Below are 23,514 nucleotides of genomic sequence, written 5' to 3' on the forward strand. Positions count from 1 at the left end.
GTGGGGTAACCGGGGTGGTGTGTTATTCCCAAAGCATTTTGATATAAAGTCATTTTATTTCCTCAGTGCCTATAGGGTGGGGTGAGGACAGTTTTCTTTTTATAACTATAACTAGAGGCCCGGTGCACGAAATTTGTGCACTGGGGAGGGTGTCCCTCAGCCCAGCCTGCACCCTCTCCAATCTGGGACCCCCTCGGGGGATCGGGCCTAAACCTGAAGTCGGATATCCCTCTCACAATCCGGGCCCACTGGCTTCTAACCTCTCACCTGCCTGCCTGATTGCCCCCTAACTGCTCCTCTGCCGGCCTTATTGCCCCCAACTACTCACCCCCAAGGCTTTTATTAGTATAGATATGACCCTTCACAGAAAATTTTACTAACCCTGCTTTACAATAAGGGCTTGACAATTGAATCAGACGCCAAGATTTCCTTTCTTTGAATAGTGGACGGAATAATTAACTTGTCTTTAAGTTGCCCTGAAATTAAAATGAGATAATGACTTAGAAAAGTATAAAAGCACCATATAAAGACAACTGTCTTTTTAATGAAGTGGCAAAATGAAAAACACTTTTTATTCTCCCCTTCCTTCCTTTACAGCTTTTATTTAAACTTTGAAATTTATAAAAATTTCACTCCAATTTTCATTTCTTTACATTAAACATTATTTTGTATTGGTTTCAGGTTTTATATTAGTTACAGAATAGTGGTTAGACAATCATATACTTTACAAAGTGTTCCCCGATATTTCTAGTACCCACCTGGCATCATACCATCATTACAACACTACTGACTATATTCCCTATTTAAGTGACAATGGGTTTACAGGTTCCTTTCAGTGTTTCTTTTGTGTTGCTTGTCCTTCCTTTTCTTTCTCACTTCTTCCCTCATTTTCTTTATATAGTATCTCAATTGGCCATCAAAGCTCAGTGAAGGCACTGGGACACGCTTCATCTATTTTACAGACCAGGAAACAGGCCAATTCCAGTTGGCTGTGGAACTTGACTCAGCACACAGGAAGCCCTCAGAGCCATGCTCTCTGCACTTCCTAAGGGGCAGCGGCCCAGCAAACAGAACAAACCTTCCAGTCAGGCTTCCGAGCCTCTTTCTCAAGCACCTCTTCATTGCGGATGCTCCACATTCTTTCCTCTCCCCCCATTCTTTACTGCCCCCCCTTCTCCGGAGCAGGTGGAAGGCTTCGCACTCACTGCCTAGGCATGCTCTGCCATGGGGCAGGGCGGCGTGAGCTTGCTTTTGGGTTAAGGCGGGAGCAGGAGTCGCCGCCTCTGAAGTGTGAAGGCCGCCTGGGCAAGGCCAAGGCATGTTAGCACTGGGAGCTTCTCTGAATCACGTCAGTCCAGTACCCTGCAGTGCGGCACCCTCCACTGAGGTGGCACCACCCCTCAACCCCCGTCTCAGGGGTGAGGGTCCTTGCCCCTCTGCCAGGAGTCCTTCCATGCCCCTTGATCCCTGGCCTGGCCCACCCACGTCTTGGGGGCACTGCAAAACCTCTCTCTCTCTGCAGTGAGGCAGATCCCTGCCCTACATCTCCACAAAGCTGTGAATCTGTGGCCAGAGGCCTGGTCTGGGTCTCAGCAACCACATGCCTGCAATGTTCCCAGGGCCCAGCCGCGCCTCCCTGGGCAGTGATGTTCCTGGGGCCCCACGGGAGTGGCTAGGCCGCCGGCCATGCCTCCCCTGGGCTGCGATGTTCCCGGAGCCTCACGGGAGTGGCTAGGCTGCCGGCCATGCCTCCCCGGGGCTGCGATGTTCCCGGAGCCTCACGGGAGTGGCTAGGCTGCCGGCCATGCCTCCCCGGGGCTGCAATGTTCCCGGAGCCTCACGGGAGTGGCTAGGCCGCCGGCCATGCCTCCCCTGGGCTTCGATGTTCCCGGAGCCTCACGGGAGTGGCTAGGCTGCCGGCCATGCCTCCCCTGGGCTTCGATGTTCCCGGAGCCTCACGGGAGTGGCTAGGCCGGCTGGCTGGCCATGCCTCCCCTGGGCTGCAACGTTCCCGGAGCCTCACGGGAGTGGCTAGGCCGCCGGCCATGCCTCCCCTGGCCCGAGATGTTCCTGGAGCCCCATGGGAGCAGCTAAGCAGGCCCAGTCACTCCTCCCCGGGGCTGCGATGTTCCCGGGGCCCCGCAGACATGGCTAGGCAGGCTGCTGCCCTTCCCGGGGCCTGTGATGGACCCAGACCCCTCAGGTGGCGTCTGGTGCTGCCCACCCTACTCCCCCTCCCTGGCCCGATGGACTGGTACCTTGTGGGCAGTGTCTTGCGCCGGCCTTCCTCGCCCAGATGGACTGAAACCCCCAGGAGCTGGCCATGGCGATGCCCGCCCACCACGTATGCAAATTAACCTCCATCTTTGTTGGGTTAATTTGCATACTCACTCTGATTGGCTGTGGGCGTAGCGAAGATACGGTCAATTTACATGTTTCTCTATTATTAGGTAAGATATTTTTTTAGCATCTGTTCTGCACAAAGCCCTTTTCTTCCCCATCTGGCTTTAATCTTCACAACTCTGAGGTAAATGCTGTTATCTCCACTTTCCAGGTGAGAAATTGAGGCTGAAAGGAATTAAGACTTACACAGAGTGACAGAGTTAAGCAGTGGAGCCAGGGTCCTCACCTAGGTGCTCTAGTGCCAGAGCCTGTTCCCCTAAACACTAAACCCTGTGGCCATGTTCAGCACATAACAATTGAAAGGACTCAGACTAAGTTAGAAGAAATGGGATCTAATTCCAGCCCTGCCGTTAAACTTAGTGACCCTGAGCAGTCACTTTTCTTCCTCGGCTGCCCAATGTATGATGAAGTAGGTTGAGATAGAGGGTCTCTAAGGTTCGGTAAATCTCCTATGGTCTGTGATTTCCTTTTATGGACACAGACGAGGAAATCGTTGGGTTATTGGAGGAAATGTTTTCTAAGCTTCTTTTCCTGGTGGTTGTGACTTTCACCTTCTCAGCTTTGAGAATGTTACTTTAGGGCCTCCACAATTCTGCTCACTCACCTCCCTTTTTTATGGAACATTCCCCCCTGACCTCAAACACTGATCTCAAACACTGGTGCCAGGACTGGTGTTAAAGCAGTGGTTCTCACACTTGGTTTGATGTGTTTAACTATGGCCTGAGAATCAGGCTTATTAAGAGCACTGGGTGGTTATAGTGTGTATCCAAGGTTAGAATCACTTCAGTGCTTCCTAGTCAGTGATTTCACCTGCAGGAAAGGGAAAGGCCTCATCTGGGGGAGGCAGCACAAGTCCCAGACTGCTCTACTTTTCATAACCAATGATGAACCTACTCTGTAGAGAAGCCTATGAGCCAAAAGCTGACATCCTTTCTGCTTCCATCTTGACCAGTCGAATATTGCTTGTTGGGCTTAGCCTTTGGTTAGCAGTAAATTTTAACACTCCCTCTGCCTTCACCAAGTCTCTAACTTGCCTACAACAACGAGGTACATCTGGAATTTTATATTTTGCATAAAGGAAGCAAAGAAATCACTTATACAGTATCATTATGTTTACTTAGACATAGCCCACTCATTGGAAACACCTTTAAGGATGGAGTTGTGAAGTTAAGAATTTACTTTGAAAAGAGAATACCAAATTAACAGTCCATGTCAGAGGCCACATACCTTTCTCAGCTCTGTTATGTTTAACTTTACTTATCAGCTTCAGCTGAACATATCGCTGTTGTGTAAGTTGACACTTTCCACAGCCGCCATCCTGGCAATGGAGCTGAATGCTTTGCTGAAGTGCAGGCAGGTCAGGCAACAGAAGGTACTGAGGAATGTGCATTTGTCCTCGACCCAGGTCATAAAATTGGGTCAGGCATTGCTGGGTAACTAAAAGTCTTTTGGATTCCTTTCGTTGCCATTCATTAGGATACTGGAAGGATATCCATTAACCTGATTAGAGAAGGTGGGTAGCAAGGTGAGAGATTTGAGTTTACTCCTAGTGAGTCTGTGATCTCTTTTAAAAGTCTCTTTGTTACCTCCTTACCACTTCTGCCCTCACTCTTGTCATCGTCTATGCGTCCTTGAGAGGGTACAGGGAAGTAAAGAGTATCTGCTTTGTCAGACTCCTCAGGTCTACCTTCAGACCATCAGGACCTGATTAAGCCGTTCATTATTAAATGGCAAGCCCATTTGAGGTGAGGCACCTAATCAATATCAGTAGGCCATTAATGACTATAATTTGTCAGTGTCTGACCTGATTAAACCTTATTAGAGTCACTAACAGAAATCCTGTTTATATCAGCAAACAGGGAGAGAACACGGTAATCAGCATCTCTTTGATTTCTTAGAACTCAGAGTGCCTGAGTCTAGGCCTAGCCTTTCCTTGCTCCAACTAACAGCTCAATTTAAATGTTTATTTTTGACCCTGAACTCCAAACATATGCTAGATTGCTATAGAAATGTAATTTCATCCTCACAAGACCTCTATGAAGTATGTGGGTATTATTCTCATTTTACAAAAGTGAAAACTGAAACTCAAAGGATTTTAAATGACCCATCTTAGGTTACTCATTGGGTGAGTCAGAAAGTCTCCCTAGGGCCCAAATGGGGTAATGTGTGTTTGATTGGGTGGCTATATTTGTTATCTATTGCTCAGAGCATCAAGCACTTGTTACCTCATAGTTTCTGTGGGTCAGGAATTGAGGAACAGATTAGTGGCATGGTTCTGGCTCAGGGTCTGTCAAGCTATTGGCTGGGTCTGCAGTCTGAAAACTTGACTGGGGTTGGAGGATCTGCTCCCCAGGTGGCTGTCTCATGTGGCTGTCGTCAGAAGGCCTTAGTTTCTCACTACCTGGGCCTCCTTACAGACTGAGCGTCATTCCAGACTTGTGTGATTCCAGAGAGAGCAAGGGAAAACCTCGCTTTCTTTTGAACTAGTACCTAAAGTTGTATACCTTTACTTCTGCTTTATTTTTATTCATTAGGATTAAGTCACTAAGTCCAGCCCACACTTCAAGGGAGGGAAATTAGGCTCCTCTTGAAGGGAAGAACATTGGAGGGTTTGTGGACACTTTAAAACCACACTGGTGGACTCTGAGCCCCCTCTGACTACTGCGGACACGAGCTGAGAGCCTGGGCATTCTTCTTGCTCTGTGGTTCTGCTGTCCTGCTCAGCTGGTAGGGCAAGAACAGGCTTTCTGATTGGGCAGCTACTGTAAAGGAGAGAGAGAAGTGAAAAAAACTTCTCATTGGCCCAAAGGCTAAAGTAATGGTTACCATCATTTCCTATAGGGATATAATAATGTGGGTTGGGTTCATTTTTCTCTCTGCCGAGTACACAGGTAATATTTTCACCATCCCAAGAATGACTATTGAGGGCATTTGTCTTTTGAGTATGTTAGGTAGAGGGGCTATTCCTGAGCTTCACTCTGTATTATTTGCTAAATTGTGGAGAAAACAGCAATACATCTAACCATTGAAAACTCTTCCAGGCTTATACTATGTAAACATGGCCAACAAAGTGTGGTGGGAGTTGGCTAAGTTCCTAGCGGTGATCTCCTAAACACCAAGGAAGGCGTGAAGACCATCTCCACCCCTCTCTTCACATCTTCACCTTCAAGTCTTTTCAGAATAGCAACCTTTTAGAGGCTGTGGAGCCTTAAACCAATTCAACTTTTAGCCTTTTAGGTGTTTCGGATGTGTAATCTTGGAGATGATTCCCCATGGCAAAAATTGATGGTACTGAACTCACAGTACTTTTGAAATTAGTCAGATAACTGGGCCAGATTGGGTATTCTTCATGGGGCAAAGGAGAATGAAAGTGGAAAGATATATCACATGTAAGCTGATTTCTAAAATTTGTATCTCCACCCTGAGCTCCAGACTTGATACTTGTCTACTTGACAGCTTCACTTGAATGTTAAGTAAGCATTTTAAATGTAACGTGTCCTAAAATTTGAATGCCTAGTTTTTACTACCACCAAGTTACTGCATCCCCAAACAAAACAAAATAAAAATAAGCAAACAACCCACCCTAATACTTCTGCAATTTTCCTCATCTTAGTATTGTTTCCACTGTTGTTTTTCTACAACTGTCATCCACATAATAGCAAGAGGTAGCCTGTTAAAACATTCAGATCATGCCATACCTACACTTACTATTCACCAGCTGATTCAAAGTAAATGCCAAAGTCATATTTCACTGGCCTACAAAGTCCTATCTGATCTGGGCTCCATTCTTTCTGATTTCCTGTTCTGCCATCTTCCCCTTGCTTACTGTGTTTCAAAAAAACTCCCCATGCTACCCTTTATACATAATAAGCACATTTCTGCCTCAAGGCTTTTGCTTTTCCCTCTACTTGGAGTGTTTTCCCCACAGATACGAGTGGCCTACACCCTTATTTACTTCATGACTGTGATAAAATTTACCTTATTAGAAAGACTTTCTCCCCACAACTCTGTCATATCTGGCATGTAGTGGGCCAACTAGAGGCAAGGTGTGGTAGCTCTTCTGCTTGTTGTGTCGCCCAGTTCTCCCATGATGGTGTTTTAGTTCATGTGTGACCATGGAGTTTACTCCTTCAAGTGCTTAAGATGGTCTTTAATATCTATTGACTGAGGAAATTTTCTTTGAGGAAGGGTGACCACTGAAAAGTGACCCAGTACTGTGGGAGAAATTTGGCATGGTGGGAATAAGATCGCGCCAGCCTGACCCACTCGCTTCTGTAATGAGGAATTTTGCCTGGAAAAACAAAAAGACATTTCCTTTGTAACATCATATTTAGAAAACACCTCACACTGAGTAGTATTGAGCAGACCTATTTGGTAAGCAGTGGTTATAGAGAGCTTGGGGCCTTGCTCAGTCTATTCCTGTCCTGGTGCTTCTGGGGCTAACCTGTGAAGCACAGTCTGAGAGTAGCAGGACTTTGGGTTATTTTTAAGCCAAGAAAGCCAAGCCAGTCAGAGGGGAAACATGGGATCAGCCCATGATATATGGCAATAACAATTCCATAGGCTTTTAGTCTCAAAATGAATGTTTTATTGACACTCACCTATCCAAGGACACAATGTAGGCAGGGGCTAGAATTGTATCTTTTTGATAATGGGTATAGAACTGAAGCACGAAGTAATTAAAGAGGATCAGCACAACTGGAATTTGGACCGGGCCTATGGATTCTCTTTCCCATCTTGGCCAACAAAGTGATGTCTGGCCTAACTGAATTTATTGCTTTCAGATTACTGTAACTGGTAAGGAATGGTGGGAAATACAGTTAAGATCAAAGAAGGCTAGTTTCAGAGAAGTAGCCTTCATCTCAGGCTTCTTGGATCCTTGAAACTGTTCCAGTTTTAAAGTTACAGGTGCTGTTTGTTTCTTCCTAAGTGATCCCCAAAGCAGAGGGGACTGACAGCCCCCCGCAGGTTTAGAAATTCCCCCGAGGTTGGGCTTATTGAGATTACTACAAACCAGAAGCTAAGTCAGGTTCTTAAGCTGAAATGAAATCTCTTGGGACACTGATTGAACCTCCGTTCCTTCCCTTCTTCCCTTTGTGGAGACTGATTGGCTAGATTTCCTCTTTCCTGGCAGAGCCTTGGCTGTTAATACTCATTAGATAACTTCTCCAGGAATTCATTGTTTTTACAGACCTTGAAGTAGGACTTCATTTTAGGTGTTTGATCTCAGAGATTCCTCATTTCCTTAAGGGTATATGTGACATTGGACATAAACGACAGTTGTTAGTGAGGGTGTTTTAAGAAAAACCGTGACTGGCATAGGAGATGACAACAGCTTCTGTTTTCTTTTTCTCTAAAGGGTGGCTCACTTGAGGGCAGTTAAGCCCGTGCCCTCTTTGAGTAGGTTTACTTCACACGCAGTAACCTAACCTGGTGTGCTTGTGCTGCCCTGGTGGATGGGAGATAGGGGTGGGGGGGTTCCACTGCTCTCTTCTCCCCTGAATGCGGATCAGCAAAGCTGAATCTGAGAGGGAGCTGACTGACTATGTTAGAAGCAAGGCCCTGAGCCCTTGGGTGAGCCTTTGTATCCCGCTCAGCGCTGGCTCCCATGGTAACTGTGTAACACTCCCACAGCTGCTCCTGATATCACTGGCCATAAACGGAGCGAGAACAGGAATGAAGGGCAGGATGCCATGATGTACTGCAAGTCCGTTGGCTACCCCCACCCGGAGTGGGTCTGGCGCAGGAAGGAGAACGATCTGTTCGTGGTGAGTAGGAAGCAGCCTGGGTCTCTGGTTACTAGATTTTTCTCCTGGGGAGGCCCAGACATCTGGGCCAGTTGCTACCACTGCCATAGGGGCATGGCTTTGGTCACCCTTTCTAGAGTCATGAATGGTTACAACATGAGTCTGGAGGTCAGTGACAGTTTCTGTCCAGCAGGGAAACGCTATGGATGATTTGTTAACGCTGTCTGTCTGGTAAGGGATTAGACTGCTTGCCTTGAAGGTACGACATTGAAAGAGCTAACCCCAATTTTAAGCTTTTACTATTATTCTAGTCCAGTGGTCGGCAAACTGCGACTCGCGAGCCACATGCGGCTCTTTGGCCCCTTGAGTGTGGCTCTTCCACAAAATACCACGTGCGGGCGCGCACGTACAATGCGATTGAAACTTCGTGGCCCATGCGCAGAAGTCGGTTTTCGGCTCTCAAAAGAAATTTCAATCATTGTTCTGTTGATATTTGGCTCTGTTGACTAATGAGTTTGCCGACCACTGTTCTAGTCTGTTTATCCTAAAGAAAATAATGGCTTTTAAGTGGTCTTAATGTTTTGGGGAAGACAAGGCAGAGAACAAATGTTAAGCATATTCCTGAAACACGGGATTAGGAATTGAGGCACCCTGATGAGGCCCAAGGGCAACCTTAGACATTGGAAATCTGACAGTATCTGTTCCAGGAAAAGGTTTAAAAAATTTTTTTTTTCTAATCTGTGGCATGATTCTTTTTTTTTTAAATCCTCACTTGAAGGCATACTTTTTATTGATTTTTTTTTTAAGTGACAGAGAGAAACATTGATCAGTTGCCTCCTATACACACCCTGACCAGGAATCGAACCCACAAACCTAGGTATGTGCCCTGATCAGGAATCAAACCCACAATCTTTCTGTGCACGGGACGACCAACTGAGCCAGGCCCGTGGCATGATTCTTTTTTTTTTCTTTTTCAAAGAATACATCTTAGATTTATTAGGAGAAAGAGATCCTGAGGGTAATAATTTTCCATTCCCTTTCCAGGCCTTTTTGCAAAAGAAAAGCTGATAATCTAGATGAATTTTTTCTATTTTTCTTTTAATTAAATCTCTTTAAAAAATATTTTATTGATTTTTTTACAGAGAGAAGGGAGAGGGATAGAGAGTTAGAAGCATCAATGAGAGAGAAACATCAATCAACTGCCTCCTGCACACCCCCTACTGGGGATGAGCCCGCAACCAAGGTACATGCCCTTGACCGAATCGAACCTGGGACCCTTTAGTCAGTAGGCCTATGCTCTATCCACTGAGCCAAACCGGTTAGGGCTTAAATTAAATCTTTATTGTTGAAAGTATTACATATGCCTTCTTCCCCTCCCCTCCCCCATTGACTCCTTCTAGTCCGCCTTCACCACCCTATTGTCTGTGTCCACGGGTTTTGCATATATATATACACAAGTTCTTTGGTTGAACCCTCCCACTCACTCACTCATCCCCACCTTCCCTCTGAGATTCAGCATTCTGTTCCATGCTTCCACGTCTCTATTGTAATCCGTTTATTTTGCTCATTAGATTCAACATATGGGTGAGATTAATGTGATACTTGTCTTTCCCTGGCTTATTTTTCTTAGCATAATACTCTCCATGCTGTCTCAAAGGCTAAGAGATTCTTCTTTTTTTACATAGTATTTCATATATTTCATGGTACCACAGCTTTTTTATCCACTCATCCTCTTATAGGCAGTTGGGCTGTTTCCAGATCTTAGCTATTGTAAATTGAGCTATTGTAAATGAACATAGGGGTGCATCCATTCTTTCTGATTGGGTGTTTCCTGTTTCTTAGGATATATCCCTAGAAGTGGAATCACTGGGTCATATGGCAGTTCCATGTTTAATTTTTTGAGGGAACTCCATACTGTTCTCCACAGTGGCTGCACAGTCTGCATTCCCACCAGCAGTGCACGAGGGTTCCCTTTCTCCACACCCTCACCAGCACTTGTCGTTTGTTGATGGTAGCCATTCTGGCAGGTGTGAGGTGATACCTCATTGTTTTAATTTGCATCTCTCTGATGATCAGTGCCTTTGAGAATTTTTTCCTATGTCTCCTGGGCTACTGTATGTCCCCTTTGGAGAAGTGTCTTTAGGTACTTTGCCAATTTTTAATTGGATTGTTTGTCTTCCTCCTGTTATGAGTTCCTTATATATTTTGGATATTAACCCTTTATCAGATGTATCATTGCCAAATATGTTCTCCCATACAGTGGGCTCCTTTTCATTTTGTTGCTGGTTTCTTTTGCTGTGCAGAACTTTTTATTTTGATGTAGTCCCATTTCTTTATTTTCTCCTTAGTTTTCTTTGCCCTAGGAGATGTATCTATACAAGTATTGCTACAAGAGATGTCTGAGATTTTGCTGCCTGTGGTTTCTTCTAGGATTTTCAGGGTTTCACAACTTACATTTAAGTCTTCTATCCATTTTGAGTTTATTCTTGTGTATGGTGTAAGCTGGTGGTCTAGTTTGATTTTTTGCATGTATCTGTCCAATTTCCTTATTAGAGAAACTGTTGTTACTCCATTGTATGTTCCTGCGTCCTTTGTCAAATATTAATTGAGTGTAATGTCTTGGATCGATTTTGGGGATCTCTGTTCGGTTCCATTGATCTATATGCCTGTTTTTGAGTCAGTACCAGGCTGTTTTGATTACGGTGGCTTTGTAGTGTAACTTGATACCTTGTATTGTGATCCCTCCAACTTTGGTTTTCTTTCTCAAGATTGCTGTGGCAATTTGTGGTCATTTTTGGTTTCATATAAGTTTTTGGAGTATTTAGTCTAGATCTGTGAAATATGCTATTGGTATTTTAATAGAGATTGTATTGAATCTGTAGATTGCCTTGTGTAGTATGGACATTTTAAGTTAATTAATATTTTATGTTAATTCTACCATTCCTTGCACACCGTATATTGTTCCACTTTTTTATATCTTTTTTTATCTCTTTTTTCAATGTCCTGTAGTTTTTTGAGTTCAAGTCTTTTACTACCTTGGTTAAGTTTATTCCTAAGTATCCTAATTTTTTGGTTGCAATGATAAGTGGGATTTTTTGTTTAGTTTCTCTTTCTGAGAATTTATTATTGGTGTATAAAAAAGCCATCAATTTTGGGGTGTTGTTTTACCCTGCTACATTGCCAAATTCATTTATTAAAACTAATAGTTTTTTGGTGGAGTCTTTAGTGTTTTCTGATTTCTATGTACAGTATGTCATCTGCGAATAATGAGAATTTTACTTCCTCCTTTGGAATTTGTATGCCTTATATTTCTTCTTGTCTGATCGCTGTGGCTTGGACTCCCAGGACTGTGCTGAATAGGAGTGGTGAGAGTGGGCATCCCTGACTTGTCCCTGTGGGTGCTGGATTTTGTGGAATGCCTTTTCTGCATCTATTGATATGCTCATGTGATTTTTATCTTTCAGTTTGTTTATGTGATGTATCATGTTATTGATTTGCGGATATTGTACCAGCCTTGCTTCCCTGGAATAAAATCCCACATGGTCATGGTGTATGAACTTTTTATATTGCTGGATCCGATTTGCTAATATTTTGTTGAGGATTTTAGCGTCTATGTTCATCAGGGATATTGGCCTGTAATTCTCTTTCTTTGTAGTGTCTTTATATGGTTTTGGAATTAGGATAATGCTGGCCTCATAAAAAGAGTTTGGAAGTGTTCCTTCCTCTTGGATTTTTTTTGAATAGTTTGAGGAGGATAGGTGTTAGTTCTTTGAATGTTTGGTAAAACTCCCCTGTGAAGCCGTAGGGACGCCTGCCCTGTGGCATGATTCTTGATGGTATTGGGAAAGTCAAAGCTTTAAACTCTTAGTTTCTCTCTGATTCACTGATGTTTGGTTAATCTCCTTTTCTATCAGAGAAGTGTCATATACATTCCTCCTGTTCCCAGTCCTTGTATGCCCAACACTATACTTATCAGGTGTACTTGTTAATTATCAATCTTCAGAATCAGAAGGACCTGATGACCATCATATCCAGCTTCTTCAGAAAGGTTACTTATTAACCAAGGTAAATTAGTGACAAAACCGAGGATCAAATCTAGTTTATTAAAAACTTTTAAGTCCTGCCCTAGATGGTTTGGCTCAGTTGTTAGAGCGTTGGCCTGTGGACCAAAGGGTCATGGGTTTGATTTCTAGTCATGGGTACGTATCTTGGTTGCAGGGGCGCATGTGGGAGGCAGCCAGTCAGTGTGTCTCCCTCAGGTCGATGTTTCTTTCTCTCCTCTCTCTCCCCTTCCTCTTTCCCTTTCTCTCTCTAGAAATCAATGGAAAAATATCCTTGGATGAGGATTTTTAAAAAAAGTCCATTTTTCTTCACATTCTCTGACCTCTCCATAATATTATGTTAGGTGTTGGTAAGGACTAACCTGACTGGATCTCAGAAACCCTTTAATAAGGGGATTGGCATGAGGAATGGAGAGGTGAGAACACTGCAGTTAGTCTTTCAGAGCAGGCTCTGAGAGAACAACAAGACATTTAGCATTTTGCAGTGCTAGCAAGGAAATGCCCATTTTTCTTTATTGGTCCCTGGTGGGAGGACCTTTGAGCTTTGGTCAGAGCAGTTTGGGGTTTCCTCAATGGGTATTTTCATCTCCTGTTCTCATGACTACGGAATCTTAAGTATCTGTTATATTTTGAAAAACATTTAAAATCAAACATTGGTACTTCCTCTTGCTGCCAAGCTATATATCATAGGTTAATGCCTTTAAAAACCATTTTGTTTGAACGGCCTAAGTTTAGTGGAGTGCTGAGATAAAATGCTTTCAAGTTTTTCTAGATACTGATTTCAGCAATTTCCTAACATCTGTTTTTGGACAAATCCCGTAGTTTTCTTGGATCTCTTATTCTAAGTCACTTATTTTCATCTTTGTGTATTCTCACTTTTTTTGCCCCTGAGCAGGATATTGCTAATAACTCTGGCCGCTTCTTCATCATCAACAAGGAAAATTACACTGAGTTGAGCATCATGAACCTCCAGATCACAGAGGACCCTGGCGAGTATGAATGTAATGCCACCAACTCCGTTGGCTCTGCCTCCGTCCTCACCATCCTCAGGGTACGGAGCCACCTGGCCCCACTCTGGCCTTTCTTGGGAATCCTGGCTGAAATCATCATCCTTGTGGTGATCATTGTTGTGTACGAGAAGAGAAAGAGGCCCGATGAAGTTCCTGACGGTAAGGGCATCCCTGCAAAATAGCTATAATGTTGAGGTGGTTTTGCTGGGTAGTGTCTAAGGATGTTGGGATTCAATCCCAAAAGGAGAGAAGGAAAATTCTTTTACGGGTTTCTCATCCACTACCCCCAAAATTAGGCACCTAGAGCTCTAATATTAGCTCTGTGCTTCCACTTAAGTGTTCTCCAGACCCCAGTCCTGTCTGCCCTTTAGGCCCCATGTGGGAAATGGGCAACTGTCGATTTTTTTGTTCAGCTCTGTCCTCCTTCAATACAGATGATCAGGCAGATTGAGCTTGAGGAGAATCCAAGTCAAGCCTAGAAGCCACCCCAAGATCGCAGGCCACCTGGCCTTTCAGGCAGATTTAAGGTATCTAATTGGTTGTGACATAGTTGCCTGATGTAGCCCCTGTAGGTCACTCACTGCCCACATTTAGTCAGACTGTTCTCAGGAAAAGCTATTGGAACAAGCCAGCCTTTGGTTCTCTTGGTTGGTTCTTTCAATAGGTTTTGAACATTCTTGGTAAAACCAGCCCCTCTCCCCCCCCCCCCCCCACCTCCACCCCAAGCAGTATCACCTGAAGTTCAGAGGCAGCACCCCATGTTGTCCCTCCCCTTCCCCCCGCAAGCTGACCTAGGGTCAGAGAAGGGTTGATCTTAGCAGCAGAACTATAGAGAATTGTTAAGCATTAAGCATTGGAAAGAATAAGAATCTTAGATTGTTGGACATGCTTAGAATCAGGAAAGTCCTGAGGCATTTTTGTGTGTTTTTTGTCATAGATGTTCAGTTTCTAACCCAATTGATTATAGTTGGGGGGAGCTACTGATGGACACTTGGATCAGTAGTTGTTCAGATTTCTAACTAGCTTCTCATCCCCACCTTCCTGCCCTATAGCATCACCAGTAAAAACAAATTAATTGGCCAGTCAGCTGTTACCACCACTTGCCTGTCACTGACTAGGCTAGAAGGGTCTGCACGTAAGCTCAGTGGAGGCTGACTTTGAGTGATGTGAAGATGCCAGCTCTAATTCGACAGTCCTGGGCCTGTGCTTGTACACTGGTATTATTTCCTGTCCTTGTCCCTGTGGCTGGACAGTGGGACTGTATCACCTACCCTGTGTGTTGGGGAGAGCACTAAGGGAAGTCTGTACTCTCATAGACTGTGCAGCCCTGAAGGAATGCAGTGATTCCCAACTCTTTGGACGGACAGGTTTGAGAGCAAGAGCCATTTATTTCCCCTTCTTTTCCTTTTGTTTCAGCAACTCCTAATTTTCTTTGCCTGCATTAAGTAGAGTGAGTATTAGAGTGAAGCTGGTGGAAAGGTGTTTTGTTAAAACTAACAATGCACATGGGAAGACGTGGTGGACTCCTCTCCAGATGTACGTTCAGCAGTGATCTAGATGGAGAGATGGGGTAGACTTAGGCTAGAAGCATATAGGCCTTTGTAAATAAATGAGTCAGTTCCCTGCAACATAAGTGTTCCAAGGATTTCTACTTTCCTTCTAAGTCCATAGAACTGTTCTATGAAATACAATTGTTTTCTTGGGATTTTCATGTATGTATTATTATGCTTTTCCTCTATATTTTCTTCTTCCTGCTACAAACTGGGACTCCCAAGGCAGAGTTAGGGACAAGTTGACTGTGTGGTTTCAGCATTGGCCCTTTGGAAGCAGTTATGCCTCAGGCCAAAAAGGCCTTCTTCAAATCCCCTCAGAATGCGTTTGAGTTACTAAGTATCGCCATTATCAGTCTTCCCTTTGGAAATATTGAGGAGCAAAAAGTCAGTTAGAAAAAGACAGGTACGGGCTTCAAAACCAGTTTTTCGAAGTTTTAAGACGAGGCTGGCTGCCACTCTCTTGGCAGAGTGACACTGGCTCAGCACGCAGCCTGGGCAGAGGTCCCAGTCTTCCTGTGGGAAGCACTTCTTTTACCCGGCTGCCCTCCAGCACATGTGGAAGGCTCTCAGGTTGGTTTGAGAAATGGGTAGTATTATTTTGATCTGACATGTGCTCACACCTGCCCAGGGAAGCAGCTCTTTTTTGAAGAGCTCCATGGTGGTTGAACTCCAATGGGGCCAGTTTGTTATAGGAGACATCTGTGGCCAGCAAATCTTCTGCACGGCTTCCTGGAGGGAAACTACTTCTTTTAAGCTAAATTATTATAGACAATGAATGAATCCTACCTAAGAGATTACTACAGGGTAAGTGCAAAGTAAAACCTCCTTGCTCCAGTCTCTTGGAAGAATAATGCAAGCAGATTTTACTTTCTATTGTTGAATTGGGGTGGAAAAACCTGGGCTGCCGGAGTCACTGCAGTGTTTGCCTTCTCTTCATTCCCTCCCTGACAGGCTCCATTGTCCATCTCCATGTCCCTGCCCTTGCTCCAGCATTTCCATCCCATAGTTTTCTCCTTGTCCTTCTGCCTGCCCCTCTTTTTCTTCTTCTGTCCTGGAAGTAATCATTAAAAAATAAAGTTTATTGTTCTCAGTGAGTTTTCCTGATGCTGTGGCTTTTTCTTTTTTAGCCAGTTTCCCCTCAACTCCTATACAGTTTGTGTGACAGCAGACGCACTGCATATGCTTTCTTCCCTTATGTTCCCCCCACCCCCAACTCACGAAATGTGCATACACTCCTTTTTGTAATGAATGATTTCAAAACAACATGATATCTGATACAGATTTGGAGTTTTAGAGATAAATTTTTATCTGTCAGATAACCAGTCAGCAGTGGCTCTGTGTTGACTTACGTTACAGTCAAACCTCGGTTCTCGAACAACTCCCATCTCCAACAATTTGGTTGTCAAACAAAACTTTGATTCTCAACCTGACAACCCTCTCATGTTAATACATGAACATGACAAAAGAGAGAATGGAGTGTGTCAGTTTACCACTGAACCTGCTATTGTTAACATCTCAGAAAATTGTGCTGTAAATACTTCCTTTTTCTTTTTTGCTTCTGTTGCTGGGGAAATGGAGGATGAGCACAATTTGAAAACATAAAGAGGCCATCAAGAGTGCTGTTGTTGCTAAGGTGTGAGAGTGCTCATGAAACCATTTTTACAGGCCATTGAAGGGGTAGAAAAATGGTTGATTTGGGTAAGTGAAAAGCAGTTTGTCGGTGACAGCATTTCAGAGGTAATGATATGTGAGAAAGCAAAGATGCTGCATGCTGACCTGAAGGACCCCCGGGAACGTGTGCTGAAAGTGATTCGGTTAAGGCTAGGAGGGGTGGTTCCACAAATTTAAGAAGTATTTGTTTATAGATTAAACAGTACATTAGATATATACTGTATATAAGAAAGGTTGAAACAGAATCATTTGGAATTCAATTTACATTATTTCTCACAGGAAAAAAAAATAATTCAGTTTTCAAATAAATCTCTTCTCAGCTTTCCAGAATGAATTAAGTTCGAGAACCGAGGTTCCACTGTATTATGAAAAGGAATTTTCATAAGTCCATCATACTTTTTCTCTGTCAAATAGGACTTCATTATCAAGATATACCTATGATTTTATTCTGACTCACCGAACTTTTTTCAAAAATTCATATAAAACTCATGGTATTTATTAGGAAGGGCATGTTGTGGGTTCTTGATAACTCATTATTAGAAAAGCAACTAAGTAATACAGAAGTATACAAACACAAGTTTGAACCTTAAGAGTTTAGTCTAAATGTTTCACTAGAAAAGCAAATATTGCTTTAGATTTCTCACATAGAAAATGCTGAGATTAACATTTAGCTGCTTCCAGAAAAATACGGGGGGAGGGGCATGTGTTTTGTGTACTGGAGTGTACTCTGGATATCTTATAAATGAAACACCTGTTATGGCCTCTTGGTGGATTGGTGCACATTCGGTTGTCCTATAGGTATATGATCTGCAAATCACCTTTTACCTTCAGTGTTTTCAGTTACAGGTGAATCATGGAGCCAAATAAGGCCTTTGTTTTTTCACTTTACTTACCTCTTGACTACATTCTCTAAAAACATTAAATGGTAATTCTCTAAAAGACTAGGTCCAGCCAGCATTCCTCTACCTTCTATCCATCTTTATAATGGGACACATGCTTGGAGCACATGTTCTGTGTGGGTTCCCTGCTGACTGAACCCAGAGAGTATTGTGTGTGCTTTCAAAACCCCTCCCCAGTCCTCTGCAGAGATGGGATGGATTGGCTTAGTCATGGGACCTTACAGCTTACTGGACATTTCAGTGACCTCAAATGAAATTTAGGAAAAGTACTGATATCAAAGTTTCCTAATTCCACATTAGGGGGATAATTTTTATGTCAATTAAAGGTACTCTTCCATTAAGTTATGATAGAGAAGATGCTGGGGGTTGGGGGGTTGTTTTTAGAGGCTCTGATATATCCAAACTCTAAAATCTATTAGTTGGGTAAAGCATTTGGTAGCATATGAAGATTTACCATGTTGGGGAAAAAAAAAGTGACTCTTAAAAAATAATTATATATATATAAATAATTTATTTTACAGAGAGAGGAAGAGGGAGAGAGAAACATTGATTGGCTGTCTCCTACGTGTCCCCTACTGGGGATTGAGCCTGCAGCCCAGGCATGTGCCCTGACCAGGAATCGAATCAGCGATCTCTCGGTGTATGGGAGGATGCCACACTGGCCAAGGCAAAAGATGCAGCTTTTTAAAATAACATGTAGAACACACGTTCGTTATCTCTTAACTAAGGGTCATTAGGATCAGTAACAAGTTACCTTATGGAGGAAAAACAATAGGACCACATAAGGAAGGAAATTGGAAATAACTAATCTCATTTGGTTAATCTACTCTGCTATGATCGGGCAGCATTAAAGTGGGTTAAGAAACCACAAAACCCCATCCTTCATGAGATGAAAGTGAAAAAGGAGCTTTGACCAGACAGTCCACTCTGGTCATTTTGACTTTAAAGCCATCTTTTTGGAGGTGATACTGTATCAGGTGATCTGTTACTTATCAGGCAGGCAGTTACCCCTACATGGTGAGGCGGGCCTGGGGTCGGTGGGCCGAGGGCTACAGTGCATCTGGTTGGGAAGATTGGGAAGAGCAGCTGTGGAGAAACCAGTGTGCACAGCTCCCCCAGGAACCTACTCTCAGGTGGACTCCAGAAGCGTCTTGTTCCCATCCCCCAGCCCTCTCTCTCCTAGCCAGCGGCTGTGACCCCGGTGGAGGACAGTCGCTTTGTAAGCAGCTGTCTTTTGGCCTGAGGGTTTGGGGGTGTGTTGATACTTGTCGGTTACTATGACTTCTTTTTTTTCCCCCCTCAATTGCATCAAACCCTTAAAACATGGTGGTAAGTGAGCGATATGCATGCTTTTGGAGTTTGTTTAATCTCCGCTTCAGTCTATACAGTGCATAGTTCATAATGTTAACACTTTTCTTCAAGTTTACTTCATTCACTTTCACAACTAACTTGGATTTCAGTTTGCTGTTAAAATCCTCATTTACTTTGATTTTTGTACCTTTTTTTTTTTTTTGTAGTTCTGTTTTTCCCCCTTCCTGATTTCCCTGTGAGGGTCAAGTTGTTTTCTGTCTGACCTGTAAGAGAGTGGTGCTGCTGTCAGTCCAGGAACATAGGGGACACGGAGCTCTTTGTAAATGTGAAAGTGGATTTGGGGAGAGAGAGGATGGGGCTTATGAGATTTAGACATGACTGTGAACGACAGCTGTTCCCACACGCAGGCATGGCGGCCACACCAGAGCCACTGTCGCTACAATCCCTACTGCAGCCCTTTGCACGTTAAGGACTGGACGTTCCTCAGCCGCCAGGGCATAGCCTCTGCAAAAGAAAGAAGCTGTGGTGGGACTGCTGGGGTTGGTGCTGACAGCGTCATGCTTTGAAAAGAATTAGCCTGGCTGTTGCAATGCCCTCTCCCCTGCTTTTTCTTTTAAAGTTGGGAGAGATGGAAGGTATTCTTGAATCGCGATCTTGCTTTAGAATTTTGTATATTTGGGTTCACAGCCAGAGCACTAAGAATATTCTGAGTTTGCTTCTGTGTCTTTCCCTTTAAGTCCCCGAGTGCTTAGCTCCTAGCATGTAGCTGAGCTGGCTTGGCCGGGATTCTGAGAGCATTAGGGTGTCAGGTGAGGGAGGATTTAGGCTGGGCTTGTGTGTTAGTACCTGCCGTGTTTTTGTATATCTTCACTGCACACACAGCACACACATGTCGGGGTGTGCTTAAGGCTTAGTTTGTTCTCTGTTTGATAGTACTGTTGTCAATAGTAGAATCTTGTGGACACCGGTGTGTCGCTAGCCTGTGGTTTTGGCTACTAAGTTGTTGGTTTGTGGTTAGTTTTTTGTTTTGTTTTTTAAATCTGTTTTGCTCCAGTCACTGTGTGTGCTGGCAGTGGCTTTGCCTCTCCATTGCCTCAAAGGAACAGGTGGAGCAATGTCTCCCTCTGACAGACATTCCTCCTGACGTGTGCTCCTGCGGACGCCTGCACCGAGACTGTGAGCTCCATAACTGCTTCATGTGCACCAAGCCCCCTTGTGGAATCCTGCTGAGAGTTTTCCAGAGCCTCCAGTGGAACCAAACTGTTCTGAATCAGTTCACCTACCCGACTTTGTGAAATCCAAAGAAACTAAGAGCACTTACTTGTGCCCTCCCCTTTGTGGGCCTTTAAAAAACATTCTACGTCTGTATATCCCTGCTTACATGGGATCAAGTTGCCCTTAGTTGAAATAGCGAAGAAAAACTTATAAATCAGAATAATAAAATACCAATTTAAGAAGGCGTCTAAACTCAGATAATGGAAGCTTTTGATTAAAAAAAGAAAAAGAAAAGATCTCTGGCTCATCTGGGTTTGGGTTCTGGTTTTGACCAGGGCACAAGAGTGAGCCGTCTGTATCTGAAGTCTTTTCCAGAGGGATGTCACCATTACTCAGCTTTCCCTGCTGTCACAGAACATCCTCTTGTTGCTCACACTTGCTGCTGGCATAGCCCAGCCTGGCTGACCCTGGCTGACCTATTGTGGCTTCCTCTTCCTCAGTCTTACTTTCCAGACTACAGACTCAGACAGCAGGAGCAGTGTCCTCTGGGGCAGTGAGGATGTGTGGCTAAATGGATAGAACACACACATCCATCTACGTTGTAGGAGTGAGCTACAATTGTACATGCGTTCACCGTAAGAAAACAAACAGCAGGATTTTACAACTGAAATGTTGGTTTGTCTTCTCATCTGTTTAAGAGTGAACCACTGGAACTTGGGGACAAGATGATTACGATGACATTGCAGCCTATCTGTCCGCTATAGTTGCAGTTTTTCATGACAAGCATTCAAAGTGTTAACTAAAACCATTGAAACAGCATATCTGCCATTAAAAACTTGAATCTAGAAATAATAACTCCATGAGTGTTTTGCACCTCCAGATGGAATGGCCTTGAATAAATGCTATGTTTTTGCCACTTGATGTTTGTTGTTCTGTTAATATATGCAATCTCACACTTTTCTCCTTTCTTCTCCTGTCTATCAATGGATTCTAAAAACACTGAACACCTGTGTAGACGATGAACCAGCTGGGCCAATGTAAGTACTTTATTGGGCATTGAGTGACTAGCTTCTGATTGAATTATTTTGCATTCATGTTTTAATCGGTGGAGTAGCTAAGATTGTAGGGAAGACAGAGTGAAATGAATGTTGCAGTGCAGACTCTGCAGCCTGACATGTAGGTGGCTGATGGCCAGGCTATTTTAGTAGCAATGTAAAGTAGAATACCATTTGTTTAAAATTCTGCATATCCCATATGCTTAAATTGATATGTGGGGAAAATGACCAGTATATCTGAGACTTCAAGTTCCATACTCTCTGGCTCCATTAACAATTACATGTATCTAGAGCATGGAATTGCAAATTTGGATCAATCCAGGATTAGACGTTCCTAGAGTTGGAGACCAAACAGTGCCCCAAGCTGTGCCAGAGGACCCAGAGCTGCCTTGTGTCATTGAGTATCATTCATCACTTGAGAAAAGAATGGTGCTCAATAGAGAAAAAAATACTTATTCTAACCTTTATAGTAACTATAGTTTATAAGTCAAAGGGCAAGTTACCTGTATATTCTTTAACTCGAGAGTCAAAGGGATCTATTAATTGAAGATATATAGGCACTTTGCCTAGGGAATATTTTTATGTACTAATATTGTGCAGTAAACTGTCTTACTACACCAGGGATGGCAGTACGTGAAAGAGTCCCTGTATTTCCATGTGTTATACTTTCCAAAAGTTGCTACTGACTTTGAGTTTAACTCTTGTAATATAATTTTTCCTCCAAAGGAAAACCAACTCTACCAACAATCACAAAGATAAAAACTTGCGCCAGAGAAACACAAATTAAGTACTACTTATAATGTAAGTATGGCCTTCTTCAGAAGTTTTAAAAGTTATATTGAAATGAACATGGCTCTGTTGACCTTGTTACAAATTTTTCAGTATTTGGTGTTACGCTGCAAGATCTTTTCGTTCATTTCAGAGCAGCTCAGACTGATGGAACCCATTATGTAGCAGCTGGGAAGGACCGTTTTTCAGCTGCATTGTTTCACATATTTACATAAACGCCATTTCAGAATATGTATGATGTTTCAAAATAACACTTTGTGCTACTGTTTACTTATATCTGTTAAAAGAGGTAAAGATTAAATTCTCATCTTGCTAGGTGGGATATTCCCGGAGGCCAGTTAGTCCCCCTCTGCTTCTGAGGGCAAGGCAAGACCGTGGCTAGGACAGCTGGCCCCAGTGCCTCCCTGTCCGGCACATGGAGATCAGAATTTCACTCCGCATCCCTGAGCATGCTGTTTGAAACAAAGCCTTGTTTTGTGTGCCACTTGGTTCTTAAGTTAGGCTTTTAATTTCCAAATACTCTTTTTTTTTTTTTCTTCTTTACAGATCTTTAGGTTCTTGAAACTGATGGCAACATGACCTGCTAAATTTTCTGCTTGGACCTTTTTGGTTCTCTCCCGTTTAAGTGAGCAACACCACCACAACTGTCTAAAGCATGCCTTATTTAGTCTCTCCTGCCAGGGTGACCTTGCAGGTACATTTCAAACAATGCTTCAGCGTAGAAGGTGTAAACTATTTGGGCTTGATGTGCTGTGAATGTTGCTTCCTTTTCCTTTATTAAAGTATTTAAATAGAAGTGAAGAGGTCCTCTGAGGATCGGATCATGCATGCGCCATTTTTTACTTACTGCGACTGTTAATTTGGCAAAATGCACTGCTGCCATCTAGTGATACATTTTTGTAAAGTACAGCAAAACCTAAAAATAAATACAGTATATAAATATATATATTTATATTTTGGGGGGTGGGAGAAATACAAAATAAAATGCTTGTTTCAGTTTTAAGCAGCTGATATTCATTCCTTATTGTATGTTGTCAGTTGAGGAAATTGTGCAGTTCTGGTACAAAAGATGAGTAATATAAACTGAAATCTATAATTTTAAGGGCTTAACCTATGATTCTAATAAGAAGCTGGAATAGTCCACTGAATGGCTATAATGAATTTCAGTATATATGTATGATTGCTTTTTAAGTGATTATTTTTTCGTTTGCTGAATCATGTAAATTCTTATATCCTTTTGCACTGATCTGTTGAACCTTATTGTACATTTAATTAAGGCATACTTATAATTTACCTTTAGTTTTCAGTGATCTTGAAATGTTCTAGCATGGTATTATTCTATGAACTAGTTATACTTTGGGGTTAACACTGTTTTTTTCACATTGATTTAATGGCTGAGTGTAGATTTTCTCACCCAGTGGGGTTCTCTCACTCAGTATGTAACCGGAGATGCATGGACTCATGTTTTGTGTAATTGTTGATGTGCAATGATGTATAGAAAAGTGGATTCACCGGTTTTTAAAAATAAAACATTGATAAAAGATGTTTGGAATAATATTCTTTATTCTAGTCTTAAGGAGGGAGCATTTTTCCAAGTCTCTTAGTTCTGTATGTACACAGAGTGTTAATCTCTCAACCCCATCAGTTTTCTTAGTTCCTGTTCCACCTCTTCCACAAAAGCCGGGAAGTTCTGGTCCATGAGGCAGGAGCGGAGAAAGGAGCCTAGCTCTGCAGCATCCCACGCAGATTGTTTGTGGACAGCACGCAGCTCCTCTGAGGCCAGGAGAGACTACGGGGATT

General features: G+C 43.1%; 2 protein-coding genes across 4 annotated transcripts in view; one reads left to right on the top strand and one right to left on the bottom strand.

The window, feature by feature from the left end:
- NPTN (neuroplastin) overlaps positions 1-23,257 on the top strand; it is a 35,272-nt gene extending 12,015 nt beyond the window's left edge. Inside the window, exons 5-9 of the mRNA XM_054715667.1 lie at positions 8,038-8,171; positions 13,107-13,380; positions 20,886-20,907; positions 21,652-21,726; positions 22,261-23,257. Of these exons, the coding sequence (XP_054571642.1) occupies positions 8,038-8,171; positions 13,107-13,380; positions 20,886-20,907; positions 21,652-21,712 (491 nt within the window). The 3' untranslated portion in view covers positions 21,713-21,726; positions 22,261-23,257. The remainder of the gene's footprint in view (positions 1-8,037; positions 8,172-13,106; positions 13,381-20,885; positions 20,908-21,651; positions 21,727-22,260) is intronic.
- Positions 23,254-23,514, bottom strand: part of REC114 (REC114 meiotic recombination protein) — a 150,886-nt gene continuing 150,625 nt past the window's right edge. For all 3 annotated transcript variants that reach the window (XM_054716714.1, XM_054716713.1, XM_054716712.1), the window contains one exon: positions 23,254-23,503. In XM_054716714.1, coding sequence (XP_054572689.1) covers positions 23,339-23,503 — 165 coding nt within the window. In that variant the 3' untranslated portion in view covers positions 23,254-23,338. The remainder of the gene's footprint in view (positions 23,504-23,514) is intronic.

This window comes from Eptesicus fuscus, chromosome 5, assembly GCF_027574615.1.
Source record: "Eptesicus fuscus isolate TK198812 chromosome 5, DD_ASM_mEF_20220401, whole genome shotgun sequence".
NCBI lineage: Eukaryota > Metazoa > Chordata > Mammalia > Chiroptera > Vespertilionidae > Eptesicus > Eptesicus fuscus.